This window comes from Apus apus, chromosome 4, assembly GCF_020740795.1.
Source record: "Apus apus isolate bApuApu2 chromosome 4, bApuApu2.pri.cur, whole genome shotgun sequence".
NCBI classification, from domain to species: Eukaryota; Metazoa; Chordata; class Aves; order Apodiformes; family Apodidae; genus Apus; species Apus apus.
The window spans coordinates 103,991,359-104,007,548 of NC_067285.1; the positions used below are offsets into that span (position 1 = coordinate 103,991,359).

General features: G+C 41.1%; 1 protein-coding gene across 10 annotated transcripts in view; it reads right to left on the reverse strand.

The window, feature by feature from the left end:
* The window catches only part of ABLIM2 (actin binding LIM protein family member 2), a 143,291-nt gene that overhangs the window by 69,387 nt on the left and 57,714 nt on the right, over positions 1-16,190 (reverse strand). For all 10 annotated transcript variants that reach the window (XR_007889335.1, XM_051617660.1, XM_051617666.1 and 7 more), the window contains exons 4-6: positions 10,581-10,696; positions 3,448-3,574; positions 1,293-1,386 (exon numbers count right to left, since the gene is read on the reverse strand). Coding sequence is in view for 9 of the 10 variants with exons in the window: in XM_051617660.1 (XP_051473620.1) it covers positions 1,293-1,386; positions 3,448-3,574; positions 10,581-10,696 (337 nt within the window). In the remaining variant the exon portion in view is untranslated. The remainder of the gene's footprint in view (positions 1-1,292; positions 1,387-3,447; positions 3,575-10,580; positions 10,697-16,190) is intronic.

Sequence of the window (16,190 nt, forward strand, 5' to 3'; positions counted from 1 at the left end):
ACTGTGAAGCCAAGAATCTGTAGAGAAATTGGAGCTTCTGTTCTTCTCCCACCCTAGTATTAATCTCCCTGTAACCTGCTGTGGTTAAGTGCAAGCCCAAATCAGCTACAGCTTTTACCATGACACTCTTCTCTTTGCATTCACATCTCACTTCTTTTATCACATTAAATATAAACTAATTAACTTCACCTGCAAAGACCACCCCAACTTACTACCTTTCATTCAGTGTCACAGGCTGACACCTCTGAAAACATGCAGCAGCTTCTACTAGGCACTTCTTGCATTTTTGAAGGTTTTTTAATGTTTTCTTCGTTTTCTCTCTTCCGCTTGAGAAAGCCACGTGTAAATAGTGAGAAAGCTGTCTACACTCTTTCAAATCCCACATTGGAAGTCTGTTTCCTGAGATGTCTGTAATAACACTTGATAATGGAAAAGCAGTCCATTCCTAACCATAATGCCATACTGTGCCATCTAGTATGGACTCACTGTTTCCTTCAACTTGCTTCTCAGTCCCTTCCCACCGCTAAACTGTCAAAATGATGAACACATAAAAGTCTCTGTATGACTCAGATCCTTCTCTGGTGGAAGTCCTTTGGGACTTCTCCAGCTTTTCTTAACTGATGAAGACAAAGGAGCCAACTGAGCAATCTGTGGAATCTCTTCCTAACTTCAGTACTGCTAAGGTTTCAAAAGCTACAGTGAAAGGGGAGAAAGAAAAAGTGGATAAATGATAACTTTGATTGGATAACCATACACTTAGATCCAAGGATAAACTGTATTTAGATCAAAGGAATATATCAATTTCTGACTCTGGGTCAGTTATATGGAAAACTCTTTTGCATAAAGCATGAACACCTATACTAAAAAAATCCTTACTTTTAAAACAACAAATTCAAAAAAACCCTGCAATATAGCTAATTTCTCAGTGCTAAAATATATTTCAAATTATTAATTATAGTTTTTCAGCAGCTTCACCCTAATGCCAGGGAATGTAAAACAGAACTGAAGAGCAGAATTTATAAAGGATTTTAGTGTAAGCATTAAAATGTGCCTGATAAGCCATTCACTTACCGCTTCTTCTATCTGAATGTTCTCCAGTACCACAAACACCCCTCTAGGGAGTATGTGTATCATCAAACCATTAAGAAATGCAACAGAAAATAATTGTAGAAAAAGTTCCTAGTGTTTCACAAAAGTAACTAAACTGCAGCATTAATACTCATTTGTAAGCATGACTTGACCCAAAAGAGCAAGTCTCTTGGAGATGTGTTTGAATGACAGATTCTCCTTACCTCAAGCACTCTTCCTGTGATGTACTTTTCACAATTGTCACATCTGATACCAAACTTTGCATGATAGTCCGTTTCGCAGTATGGAATGCCATCCCTAGGGAAGAGCAACAGGCCATATAGAGATTGCTTTAGATAGGCTTACAGGTTTACTGGGAGAGTATACAGCTAAAATTTGTTAATGCTTCAACACTGAATGGGGTGTTTATGGACTTTTCCTCCTCCAAATTCTTACATTTCTTAATTTTGTAAAGAATGGAATAGTTAACAAACTATTCTGACCCTTCAGAGTCTACCACAATCCCACTTTTCTGTTTTGTCACGACACTCAGTCAGTGTCTCTCTCCCAGTCACAAAACTTAAGTCTGAGACTCACACCATTTGTTTTGATAGTGTTACTCATTAAACTCTTCCATGTATTTTGCACACTGGAAAAAATATTTTTCCTTCTGTTTTCCATTTAACTGCACTTAGTTTAGACTTCAGAGTAAATTCTCAACTGGTTATCTTGACTCTAAATTAAGTTTTGGTTAACATTTAAGTCTACTGACATTCTTGACTGGACTTGCTTAAAGATAGTAATGGATTAACCGACTCAGGAACCTGCTCCATGAAAGCCAGTAATGACTAAGAGACTTCAACCTCAGCAGCAGCAGACATCTTGCAGTGCATAAATACATAACTTGTGCGGTTATTTCACCACCACAAGTGATTTAAGATAATGTACAATTTTAAAATATGAAGGCATCTACCACCTCTCTGGGCAACCTCTTTCAGTGCTTCACCACCCTCATTGTAAAAAAGTCTTCCTTAAATCTAGGCTGAATCTACCCTCCTTTAGTTTAAAACCATTACCCCTTGTCCTATTGCAACAGGTGCTACTAACAATTTTGTCTGCATCTTTCTTACAGGCTCCCTTCAGGCATGGGAAGGCCACTCACTATAAGGTCTCCCTGGTCTCTTCTCCAGACTGAACAACTACAAATCTCTCAGTCTTTCCTCACAGGAGAGGTGTTCCAACCCCCTGAACGTTTTTGTGGTCCATATTTAACATAGTTACATATATTTAGTGTGCTATGCTAATACAGCCCATGATCAGACAGATCTGCTGGCAAGGTATAATTTTATTGGGCATTGTCCTGAAGAAACAAAAATTAATTCTATAGCATTGGATTGCTTAGAGACTAGCCTATAGGTTATCACAATAATTAATCAAATTAATTGAAGCAAGTATGTTTCTTCTCTTGAATTATTTTTTTTGGCATTTAGGTTTTTTTAAGACAGGGTTTCCCAATAACTATATCTTCAAAGTTGATATGAGTTTTATCATTAAATAACAAGCATGAAAAGCACTATACTAGAATATAGCCGAGTAGCATAACATTTGAGACTATGCAAAAACCTTATTTAAGAACACCCTTTTATTAAATATTGTTTTCTCAGCCTCAAATGCAAGCTGTGAAATTAAATATTATACCTGTATTAATTTAAATTCAAAGAATTGTTGAAAGTCAGTGGGACATTGGCTCTGAAACTATCATCTCTGGGCACTGGTGGCTGAGTTACTTAGCTGTTTCTGAAAATTTAATTGTATCAACACACTTCTCTGAAGCAGAAATTAATCCCAGGTGCCTTGGCTAGTCAAAGTCCTGTATCTCACCATACTGAGATGAGTGTTGACATGGGACTTGGTCTGCGTGTGTGCTTTGTGATGCCTCTCATTGCTGTCATCACATTCAGTCCAAATGTGACAGCGCCAAGGTCTGGAGCAGGGCAAAAGCATGATACATACTTCCTTAATGAACTTTTTCAGAACATATTTTCTTATGTGAAACACACGGAAAGAATAATATCAGCTTGTTCACATCACAGCATTGCCAAGAGCAAAGTCAGACATAGATAACTAAGGACATACTCCACCCATTGCCTTTCTATAGTTTTGAAAAGTCCCATTCCAGGTAAACAGATAAATTCTACTTTTCTTAATTTGAATTCTTCTGCATTTAATACAATTTAGATAATAATTTAGGTAATAATCTCCCATCTTTTATTTATCTCCAAACACTGATAAATACAGACTAAAAGATATGCTACACTTAATTATTTGATACTAAAAGAATAATGAAAATAAGTGAAAAAGCTCCTCTACTCAACTTACTTGCTGATGTACTCTGCGTTCAGCAGCTTGCCACAAGTATTGCACTTAAAACAGCCCAAATGCCAGTGTTTGTCCAAGGCAACCAGTGACTGCCCATTTTTTATTTCTGAACCACAGCCCCCACAATCTGCAAGAGAAAAATCCAGTATGAGTGAATTGCACGTTTGAGATAGTCACGCAACAACAGCGGTGACCACAGCATGAGGAGCCATTGGTGTCCTAGTAACAGCTCATGCAGCTTCAAAGCTCCCTGCTGGCTGCTCATGGATGGATGACAAGTGGTGTGGCCCTATTACTGTCCTAACACTGCTAGAAGACAGTAATCATTTAAAAAAAAACAAACCTAATTACTTAGGTTTCCTAGTGACTTAGGCTTTAATTAATTTATGCTGCCTTTAAAAGATACAAAGTTTTGCCGACAAAGTTTTCAAGCATCGTAAACCAGCCCAATAAAATTAATAAAAGACATACAAATAATGAGATTAAGACAAATAATTGAACCTTCACCTATGTATAATTTTCTTTGAAAATGTTACAATATTCAGAATATGTGGAAAAATAGGGATAAACGTCAGTAATGAACTTATTCTAGTATCCATATCTCAGTAACTCTCATAATCCCCCTCAGCATTATGTCTTCCATTTTAGGTGAAAAATATTTTTTTAGGAATTCTTCATTTACAGCAATAATTTGCTAGAGAAAATACAAACCCTAAAAGACATTTCGAATCATAGAATCATTAAGGTTGGAAAAGACCTTCAATATCATCAAGCCCAACCATCAGCCCTACACCCCCAAGTCCACTAAGCCATCTCCCAAAGCATCACATTTACACCTCCAGGGACCTCCACCAACTCCTTGAGCAGCCTGTTCCAATGCCTCACCACTCTTTCAGTGAAAAAGTTTTTTCCTAGTATCCAATCTGAACTTCCCCTGGTGCAACTTGACCCCATTTCCTCTTGTCCTATCACTAGTCACTAGGTAGAAGCGGTCAACACCTGCCTCACTATAACCTCCTTTCAAGGTAGCTGTAGAGAGCAATGAGGTCTCCTCTCAACCTCCTCTTCTCCATGTTGAACAGCACCAGCTCCCTCAGCTTCTCCTCACAGGACCTGTTCAACAGACCTCTAATCAGCCTAGCCGGCCTTTTTTGCACCTTCTACAGCACCTCCATGTCCTTCTTATACTGCAGTGCCCCAAACTGCACACAGTGCTTGAGATGCAGCCACAGCAAGGCTGAGTGGAGGGTCAGGATCGCCCCCTTGGTCCTGCTGGCCACACTATTCCTAATACAGGCCATGATGCTGTTGGCCTTCTTGGCCACCTGGGCACACTGCTGGCTCATGTTCAGCCAGCTGTCAATCAACACTCCCAGGTCCCTCTCTGCTGGGCAGCTCTCCAGCCACTGCTCCCCAAGCCTGTGGCGCTGCCGGGGGTTGTTGTGGCTAAAGTGCAGGACCTGACGTTTGGCCTTATTGAAACTCATGCCATTGGCCTTGGCCCATCGGTCAAGCCTATCTAAAGCCCTCTGCAGAGCCTCCCTACTGTCAAGCAGATGGACACTCCCATCCAATTTAGTGTCATCTAAAAACTTACTGAGGGTGCACTGTATCCTCTCATCCAAGTCATCAATAAAAATGTCAGGAGCAGCACCTGCACTGAGCCCTGGGGAGCACCACCCATGACCAGCCGTCAACTGGATGTAACTCCATTGAATACAACTCTTTGGCCCTGGACATCCAACCAGTTTTTTATGCAGCAAAGTGTATGTGTATCCAAGCCATGAGCAGCCAACTTCTCTAGGAGAATGTTGTGGGAAACTGTATTAAAGGTCTTGATAAAGTCAAGGTAGACAACAGACAACAATGTCTTGCATGGAAGAGAAAGATACAAAAAAGCATAAAAAAGATGCATCAAGCTATTAAGAACTTCAAACACAGGATCTCATTAAAAGATTTAAACAGTTGCCTTAAAAATATTCTGATTTAAGATTCTGTTAGTTGGTTACATGACCCTAATGAGACACTCAGTGCACTTGTAAATGTTTAATTTCTGAGTGCACAACAACAAAGGATAGTTCTTATTTTCCTTTAGTGGATTTGGAATGGATTAAGGGAGTCATAAAATATCTCTCTAATATCACCCTGTGGAGCACCAATATGTGGAAACAAGCCCAGCACAAAAGCACATGCACAACAGATCAGAACATTTGAGTTTTGCTAATAAAAAAGAACATTTGGGTGTGAGCCTTCATTTAGTCCCACAAGACAATAAACACCACAAAATCTATACTTTAATTGCAATTAACTTTTTTTCGGTGATTTCCCCTGCACTAGGGGTTCATCTGGTAATCTAGTTTAATCTCACTGCTTGAGGGTTTGTTTCATGAACTGAATACAACACTGTGATCAGATGTCATTCACCTTTTGTCTGCTTTAAGCTTGTGTGAGCAGAAATGCAGCTGTTTGTGAACTTTTTTAATCTTTAAATGCTGTTTTCTCTGTTAAGTTCCAAATAATTAAAAAAGAATATTGCGGTTGCTATGCCAACTGTGCCTATTGATGCAATGTCCTTGTCTTCCTGTCTTGGATGCAGCACCCTTTGGTGACTCACCTATTTTCAACCAATAACTCTGCAGAACACATCAATTTGCTGCTACATGTTGATATTTTTCCGTGAGTACTCTTTCAACATCAACATTGCCACAAGAATTTTCACAGCTAGTATTTTATAAAAAAAAAAACCAAAAACAAAAAAAAACCCAACCAAATCAGATAGCTAGGTATTTATATTATAATAAAAACCTCAATGACTCAGGCAAAAAACCCAAATACTTAATATTCTTCATTTCTTGTAAATGTAACACGTAAAGGAGGTCAAAACCAAACTGGGAGGATGAAAATAAAAGGTCTGATCAGAAGGGCCAGTGATGTTGGGAGCTCATTGAGTCCCAAGAGATCTCCTGAAAGCATTCCTGAGCTCAAGTCAGGGATAAAAGGCTGACAAATAACATACATAGCATGTATCAGGCTGTTCCGTGCCGAGAGTGAAATCAACATAACAGTGGGTCAACAGATCACTTGGTCCTTGACTCAGCTTGCTTGAAGTCCCATGTTTTTGTGCACTACTGTTCTTTTCTAAAAAGGATTGTTTGCTTAAAACATTAAAGTCATTTCCAAGAAGATGCTGAAACAAGGAAACATGCCATTTATTACTTCGTGTAACATGCAGCATCACTACAGCCATTCTGGACTTTCTATTTTCCAGTTCAACCAAGATGTCTCTGATCCTGCTAATCTTGAAACACTGGTTCTAGCCTAAGGATTGGTAAGTGCTTGGAAAACACCTGCTATTACACACTGCTCTTTCACATCACAGAATCATGGAATCATTAAGATTGGAAAAGACCTCTAAAATCATCAAGTTCAATCGTCAACGTAACACCACCATCCAAAAAAAAAAACGTCCTGAAGTGCTACATCCAGACATGTATCACACATTAATCTGAATGTTTCCCAAATTCTTTATTATCTTTTTAGATATTTGGTTAACTTTCTGTATATTTTCATTGGTCAGGCTCTGACATGTCCTGCACATCATATACACGCATGCACCTCTAGCTGCAGAGCTTTCCATTGACCCCCTCAAAGCTCTATTCCGCACACCAAGGAGGTATTATAGCATTGCTACCCAATTTCCCAAGTGTCCTGGTTTGAGCCAGGATGAAGCCAATTTTCCTTTTACTGATTTTTCTTTTTCCTTCAGTAAGCTTTCTTTTAACTAGCACCAGAGTGTTCCAGCTAGGAATGATAACAAACGGTGGAATGTTTTTCTAACTGCTGGGTCTTCCAGGCTGCACCTTCACTCTGCCGGCTCAGACACTACGGGGAGATCTATGACCCCCCCTGTAGGAGGCTGAATTAGACAGCAAAATTGGCCAGAGATATTCCATTCCAAATATCTACGTAAGCTCAGAGGAAGGTCAGAGATCACATGAGACAACTTCCTTCCTGCTTCTTCTTCCTTTCTCTTCCATCCATGCTGGCGTCCACGGAGGACTCCGTCCATCCAGCACTGTCAACCCCCAGGCTCAAGCTCTCCTGACCCTCATCACTCTGTTCTCTGTTCAGCAGCTCAGGGACTTTTTGGGACTGTTCGCAGCTCAGGAGATGCTGTGGGAGTTGCTGGGGGTGGGAGGAGGCGAGAGGCTTTTGCAGATATCTGAATACATTTGTATATAATTGTATATATTTTCTTTTATCATTAGTGTTTAATGAAAGCTGTGTAGTTTAGTTTTCAATCCAGCAAAGTCTCTCTCTTTTTCTCTCTCTCCTTCCCTACCTGGCTGAGAGGGGGAGGGGATTGAGAGCATTGTTGTCGAACCTGAGTCAAACAGTGACACCAAGGCCCATGAGTTCTGCAGCTGCTGGACCAGCCAGGTACTGCACGTCACCAAGAAATCAGATGTTGCCCTGTAGCAGCACCACAGGACACTAGGGAAATGGAGTAAGGAAGAGAGTAGAATGGACATAGTCTACACAGGTAAGAAGATACTTATCTGGGATCCTGGCAACATCATGGTACTATTTACTTGCTGACCATAGGAACCATGGTACCTATCAGCTTCATATTTACCATTACAACACCATTTGAGAGGCAAAGCTGGTAAGTCTAAGGTGAAGATCAAAGCAAATTATTTTATAAGTCCAGCCTACGGTGTGGCATATATCCAGGTTTGAACCAAGACTTACCTGAATCTGCCAAAACCTGTAGCAAGCAAGATTTTCTCCATTTCTAATTTCCATTTATTTAACATCTTTGTTGGCAACATGGACAGTGGAATCAAATGCATCCTCAGCAAGTTTGCTGATGACACCAAACTGTGTGGTGAAGTCAACACACTGGAGGGAAGGGATGCCATCCAGAGGGACCTTGACAGGCTCAAGAAGTGGGCTCATGTAAACTGCATGAAGTTCAACAAGGCCAAGTGAAAGGTTCTGCACCTGGGCTGAGGCAATCCCACGCACTAATGCAGACTGGGAGAAGTAAGGATTGAGGAAAGCCCACAGGAGAAGGATTTGGGGGTAATGGTGGACCAGAAGTTTAACATGAGCCATCAATGTGCACTTGCAGCCCAGAAAGCCAACTGTATCCTGGGCTGCATCAAAAGAAGCATGGCCAGCCAGCTGAGAGAGGTGATTCTCCCCCTCTGCTCTGGTGAGACCACACCTGGAGTACTATGTCCAATTCTGGAGTCCTCAACATAAAAAGGAGATAGAACTCCTCAAGCATGTCCAGAGGAAAGCCATGAAAATGATCAGAGGGCTGGAGCACCTCCCCTGTGAAGACAGACTGAGGAAGCTGGGGTTGTTCAGCCTAGAGGAGGTTCCGTGGTGACCTTATAGCAACTTTCCAATATCTGAAGGGGGCCTACAAGAAAACTGCAGTAGAGATTTTTACATGGGTGTATAGCAAGAGGACAAGGGACAATGGTTTGAAGCATAAAGAGGGGAGATTCGCGTTGGACATTAGGAAAAAGTTCTTTCCTGTGAGGGTGGTGAGATGCTGGAACAGATTGACCAGAGAGGTTGTGGATGCCCTCTCCCTGGTTGCATGGGGCCTTCAGCAACCTGATTTAGTGAGAAGTGTCCTGCCCATGCAGGGGGGCTGGAACTAGATGATCTTTAAGGTCCTTTCCAACCCTAGCCATTCTATGAAATTTAGGGCTCAAGATTCACTATTAATGAGTTTTACAGCAGATCAATATTTGAGGTTAAAATACTTGCATCTGTTTGAGATTTTTCTCAGGGAAACTTCTGTTTTCCAAGATCAGGTTTGCCACAAATATAGACTCCCAGTATCCTTTTTCTTTGAGGCAAGTGATTTGCTGAGGTTTGCAGGTACTTGTGCACTTTGGAGGCTCAGTGCAGCAACTTGTGAGAGGTGGGAAAATGCAACACAAGAGAAACTCTCCATGGTGTGGGGGTGTGTGCGTACGGAGAAAGGGAATGCAAGTGCATTAAAGGACTCTGTATCACAGATAATCAAATTAAGTTGTTCTGTTAGTAGTCAACGAGGCAAACAATTTCCATTAAAGTCAAAGCCGTTTTTCCCATATGACAAGGAGACAAATAGATGACAGACCGTTAAAGCATATATCTGCAAATGCAGGCAGCCAAGATGGCTGAGGATGATCCACCTCTGGAATATGTGAAAGAGAAAACACCGAAGAGAGAGGACCATTCCCTCCCCAAAACAACAGCATTAGCAAGAGACAAATCAACAGAGCATCTCTCACTGCATTCACAGAGCAGCTTTGCTGACAAATTGGAGAAAGAAGATGGTGAAAACCTATGCAAAGAGAGACATGGGGAAAAAGGACAAATTTCTCCCCGAAGTGAGCTGGATTTCTTTTATACAAAGATGAATATTCTATGGGGTCGATCCTCAGCCACACCAAATCCAATTGCTATTGATCTCTAATTACATACAGGCGGTGGATGAATGTTAAAGCATGGCAGCTCCTCATGAACAAATCAGCAGAGGAACAGAGTTCAGAGCAACAATGCCACTCTGTGATCTGCTGCAAAATACACATTATGAAAAAAACCCCACATTTCTTCTCTGCATTGTTTGTATCTTCTGACAGCACACAGTAGTACTGGGGTCCAGGTGAATGTCTCTCTGGTCACACTGCATACATTAACATTTCCTGTGTAATATTTAGCCATGCAGCTGTCTTTATGATATTTTCTGAAGCAACTATGGAACAGTTACAAACTATTAAATATCACTTCAGATTTTATTTTAACTGGATTTGGACTAAATTCTCAAAAATATTAACATCTATATAAGCCCTTCTCCTAATAATTTTATTTACTCCAGTTTTAATTAAATGTTCTGGGAAGTTCTGTGCATTGTTAACAATGGCACCATTTGTATCTCTCTTTAGTATCAGAGTTTCTCGGAAATGTGTCATAAACTTTTTCACATGACTACATTGTATTTCTTGACACCTTTTATGCAGCATAGTGGTAGAAGTTCCAGCTACACATAATGGTGTAGAATTCTGTTCTTTCAATCAGTGCAGACCAAGAAGTACCAACAGAAAAGAGCACAAACCCCTACTTACTCCGCAGGTTCTGTACAGGGAATGAGCCAGTGCTGCTGGAAGGGGGCAGGGAACATTTCTGGCAGATGCATTCCTTCCCGTTAAAAGTTACCCTGTCACCTGCAGGAAAAGGCAGCCTACAACAGAGGAAACAAAAGCAGACAGGTTACAGTCTCACACCTTTATCAAAATGAAGTGTCTTCCCATAAAGGATCCAATTATTACTCTGGTTTCCTTCTCTCTTCTTGCCCAACTCTCATCATTTTTCAGCCACTTAGAGGCTGAAGTATTGAAGGGAAGTATTAAACAGATAATTACAAAAGTAGGTGTTACAGCTACTTGGGAAAAATACAGTATGTAAAGATACAAAAACAACTGAGCACTCAAGTCCAAATCTTTGTGTATCTAAGAAATGTAGTATCAGCAAGGGTTGATCACTGACAGGATCAGTTGGAGAACTAAAATAAAATTGGCATCAGAGGAAGTAAGTACAGGCAAATGCAGCTGCTTTTATGTTATTAAAATGCTGCATGAGAGTGATGACTTTTATGCACCAAAAACCAGCACTTGTCCTCCCAACTTAGATCATATCAAAGTCTTTCTCTTAATCTATACGCTCAGAAAGCAAGTATCAGTGAACTCTCATAGGAGAAAAACTAATCCCAGTTACAAAACAAAAAGCACGTACATTACTTGTCTGCTCTACTCAACAACAGCTCTCCTTACACTTAATTAAATCTTTCCTTTTCATCAATGACCTTAAAATAAAATTCTTTCCACTGTGAGCTCTCTTGTCTGGGCACAAAAACTGCTGAGATTTTTTTCTCTCAGAGGACCAGATGGACAAATCACTTTATAATGCAGCAAAGGATGGTCAGGATTTAGAAACACATTTCACTCCACTCACAGCTCATGTCCAACTAAATCCCATACAAGCTATCAAAAAATGGCTTAAGTGGGGCACAAACATAATACAGGCCTTCTGCCTTGTGCTGAAGTCCATCTGATCAGAAAATTTCATTAACATTTCATTAAAACTCTGCATGACATTCCCCTCAAAATGCTATCAAATTCATACCAATTGACAGGTTGTCTTCACTACCAAAGCTGCACAGATATTTCTTGCTAAGCATAAACATTATTTTGTTCCCTAGAGCCCAACAGGGGCTTATTCAACATTTGTGTTGCATTTTAAAGAAAATGTTTATTACTCAAAGAGAGAACAAAAGCAATACTGTACTTTATTTCTAAATAGCGTTACTAAAATCTATTTTAAACCAGCTAAATAAGTGTTCAGCACTGTCATCCATTTTGGCCCATAGGCAATACCTCAAAAATTATGAGGACACAGAGTTTAAACATTGTCATATCTTTGGATATCTGACAATGAATTCTGCTTTTCACCTTTTTTTTTTTCTTTCACTAATGACTTAATACTGCAAACACTTACTACCTTACTATTTACATAAAGTTAAAATAAGGAAAAATATTTTGAGAAAGTAGCCTTTAAAATTGTCTTGCTCTTTTACACAACTAAATGCTCCATGTGTGATTCTGTGACAAACAGTCCCAACACCATGTTATTACAGATCTGGGAGTCCTAAATTTCTCCTGGTTCAAGAGAGGATTTTCTATCATGAATTTCAGAGGACTGGAGGACCTGCCATATGAGGAGAGGTTGAGAGAACGGGGTTTGTTCAGCCTTGAGAAGAGAAGGCTTTGGGAAGACATTATTACAGTGTTCCAGTACTTACAAGAAGATGAAGACTCCCTATTTACAAGGAGTCAAATGTAAAAGACTATGGGTCATGGGCACAAGTTGCTCCTGGGGAGATTCCAATTGGACACAAGAGGTAATTTTTTCACCCTAAGGTCAGGCAAACATTGGAATAGTCTCCCAAGGGAAGTGGTAGATTCTCTCAAATTTGACAGTTTTAAGTCTCGGCTTGACAGGGTGCTGAGCCACCTCATAGAAACTATAGTAGTGCCTAGAAAGGTTGGACCAGATGATCTGTGAGGTCCCTTCCAACCTGGCATTCTATGATTCTATGTCTCTAGTATAACAGACAGGATGTGATGGAGTTGCACTGCTCCAGTGAGCTGCAAGTCTGCCCTGTCTTCCAGCAATCTGGCAGCAGAAAGCTCCTGTGTTATGTATTAAAAATAAATAAATGTGAAAGACAGTATTTAATCCTGTTTCCATTTTATTAAAATGTTACAAAATCAAGTCTAGAACTAAACACTACTGATACCTAGAAAGGCACATGCCAAGGAATTTATATTGTTTCAGAATGGAGACAACTTGTAACTGACCTCCTATGCATGTTCAGGATGACATCTCATCTTCATTTACAGAAATTCATGTATTTATTACAACCACTGATAATCTATTTTGAATCAAACCCTCCACAAAAACAGTAACCTGCTCCACAGGTGCAATCACACAACCACCCCAGTATCTTTCATTGTTTGACTCGGTGATCTACCTCACAAAAATCCATCTCAACTTCTAGCTGGACTCAGAAGCTCATTGGAAACAGATGCACCAAATATCAAGTAGTTGGTACTGGTTGATGAGAAGCTCAACATGAGCCAATATTGTGTACTTGTATCCCAGAAAGCCAACCATATTCTGGGCTTCATCAAAAGACATGTGGCCAGCTGGTCAAGGCGATTCTCCCTTCTACTCTGCACTTGTGAGAGCCCACCTGGAGTACTTTGTCCAGTTCTGGAGCCCCCAGAACAGGAATGACATGAAGCTGTTGGATAAATTACAGATGAGAGCTACAAATATGATCAGAAGGCTAGAAAACTCTGATATGGAGACAGGCTGAGAGAGTTGGGGCTGTTCAGAAAAGAAGGGTCCAGGGAGACCTCATAGCAGCCTTCCAGTACCTGAAGGGGCTACAGGAAACTGGGGAGGGGCTTTTTACAAGGGCATGTAGTGATAGGACAAGCGGGCTTTAAACTGGAAGAAGGAAGATTCAGGTTAGACATTAGGAAGAAATTCTTTACTGTGAGGGTGCTGAGACACAGGCACAGGTTGACCAGGGAAGTTCCCTGGAATGGGAAGTCCCTTCCCTGGAACTGTTCAAGGCCAGGTTGGATGGGGCTTTGAGAAACCTGGTCTAGTGGGAAGGGTCGCTGCCCCCCTTGCAGGGGGGTTGGAACTAGATGATCTTCAAAGTCCCTTCCAACCCAAACCATTCCAGGATTCAATAAGGTAAAGTAGAAGTAGGGACCATTCATTTTTAATTGTTTCATCTATCTTAGGCAATTAGACAATATGAAAGAAAACACAGTTAAAACTCTATGTTTCCCTCTAAAAGGAATAGGATAATTGACCTCCTACATCATCAAGACAGAGTCAGGTAAATGACAGCTACAAATCATGCCAAAGCTTACAGGCTCCACTGCAGACCACACAGCCTACCTCAAGGTGAGCACGTGTAGAGGCTCTCCTGCACTTTTAGGTGTAAGATTTTTTTAGATCTTACATGGTTTATTTTCTGAAAGTTTAGTAACTACTTAATGTGCCCTTCTATTCAGAGGGGAGAGGGCAACAATTTCACTTCTCTAGTAAGTTTTTTAGGACTGTAAGATAGCTTGCTCTGTGAAAGCAGGAAAATCCTCCTTGGAAGTTGTCTACCCTAAGGTATCGGCAGGCAGTTCCTTCTCTCTCTGGTCTTCTAAACCCATTATTAAGTCTCGGCGTTTGCCTCACTACATCGTTCACTGGGAATCCAGAATTTGTACACAACACATTTGCCAGTATTTCTGTAACATCTGACATCTCCCTTTCACAAGCAGCTCTGCTCAAGGATTTCAGTGCCAGCATGAGAGAAGGCACAACCGAAGGTGGCAACAGTCAATTAACAAGGTTTCAGTTTCTGAGTTCTTAAACTTGTGAGCAGAGCTATATATAGGATTGTAGGTTAAGAGCAGCATATCTGTTTTTGATTATAATGACATCTCACAACCAGTCATTCAATGAACACTGTTAGTTATGGGGTTTAATTATCTACTTATCCTTTAAAAAATATTCAGTGTAATTTTCACAGTTGGATAATCTATTTTTAAAATGAAAATTTAGTGCATCTTTAAAACAGCTTTATGAAATTACTTTCTACAGGCAGCTGAAAGCAGCCTCACAACTGCAGTCCTTGGTCCTCATGGGAGATTTTAACTATCCCGATATCTGCTGGAAGACTTATACAGCCAGCCTTTCACAGTCTAGGAGGTTCCTCCAATGCATTGATGACAACTTCTTAATGCAAATGGTGGATGAGCCGACTAGAAGAGGAGCGCTGCTGGATCTTGTGCTCACCAACAAGGAGGGCCTTATTGAAGCAGTGGTGGTCAATGGCAACCTTGGCTGCAGCAACCATGAGATGGTGGAGTTCAGGATCCTGTGTGGGAGGAACAGAATTTCCAGCAGGACCAGAACCCTGGACTTCTACAGAGCAAACTTCGGCCTCCTCAACCAATTGTTAAGGGAAGTCCCATGGGACAGAGTGCTAGAAGGTAAAGGGGCTCAAGATAGCTGGACAATATTCAAGGACCACTTCTTGCAAGCACAGCATCAGTGTGTCCCAATGGGTAGAAAATCTAGTAAGGGAGCTAGGAGACCAGCGTGGTTAAAAAAGGAACTGCTGGGGAAACTCAAGTGGAAGAGGAAAATCTATAGATCATGGAAGGAGGGACTGGTCACTTGGGAGGAATATAGGAATGTTGTCAGGGAATGTAGGGAGGCAACTAGGAAAGCTAAGGCCTCCTTGGAACTTAACCTTGCAAGTCGGGTTAAGGACAGTAGAAAGGGCTTTTTCAAATACATAGCCAACAAAGCTAATACCAGAGGCAATATAGGCCCACTGCTGAATGAGGTGGGTGCCCTGGTGACAGAGGATATGAAGAAGGCAGAGGTGCTGAATGCCTTCTTTGCCTCTGTCTTTACTCCTGCAGGCTTTTCCCATGAGCCCCAGATTCATATAACCCCAGAAGTAGTCAAGATAGGTGAGGACATAGTAGATGAGGATTGGGTTAGGGATCAGTTGCATAATCTGGACATCCATAAATCGATGGGTCCGGATGAAATGCATCCAAGGGTGCTGAGGGAGCTGGCGGAGGTCATTGCTAGTCCACTCTCCATCATCTTCGGTAAGTCATGGGTAACTGGAGAGGTGCCTGAGGACTGGAGGATAGCAAACGTCACTCCAGTCTACAAGAAGGGCAAGAAGGAGGACCCGGGTAACTATAGACCGGTCAGCCTCACCTCCATCCCTGGAAAGGTAATGGAACAACTTGTCCTTGGCACTATCTCTAGACATATCAAGGAGATGGGGGTCATCAAGAGCAGTCAACATGGTTTTACCAAGGGTAAGTCATGTTTGACTAACCTCATAGCCTTCTATGAGGAAATTACTAGGTGGATAGATGATGGTAGAGCGGTAGATGTGGTCTATCTTGATTTCAGTAAAGCATTTGACACCGTCTCCCACAGCATCCTTGTAGATAAGTTGATCAAGTATGGGTTTGATGATCAGGCAGTGAGGTGGATCAAGAACTGGTTGAAAGGAAGAAGTCAGAGAGTTGTAGTCAATGGGGCAGAATCTAGTTGGAGGCCTGTGACTA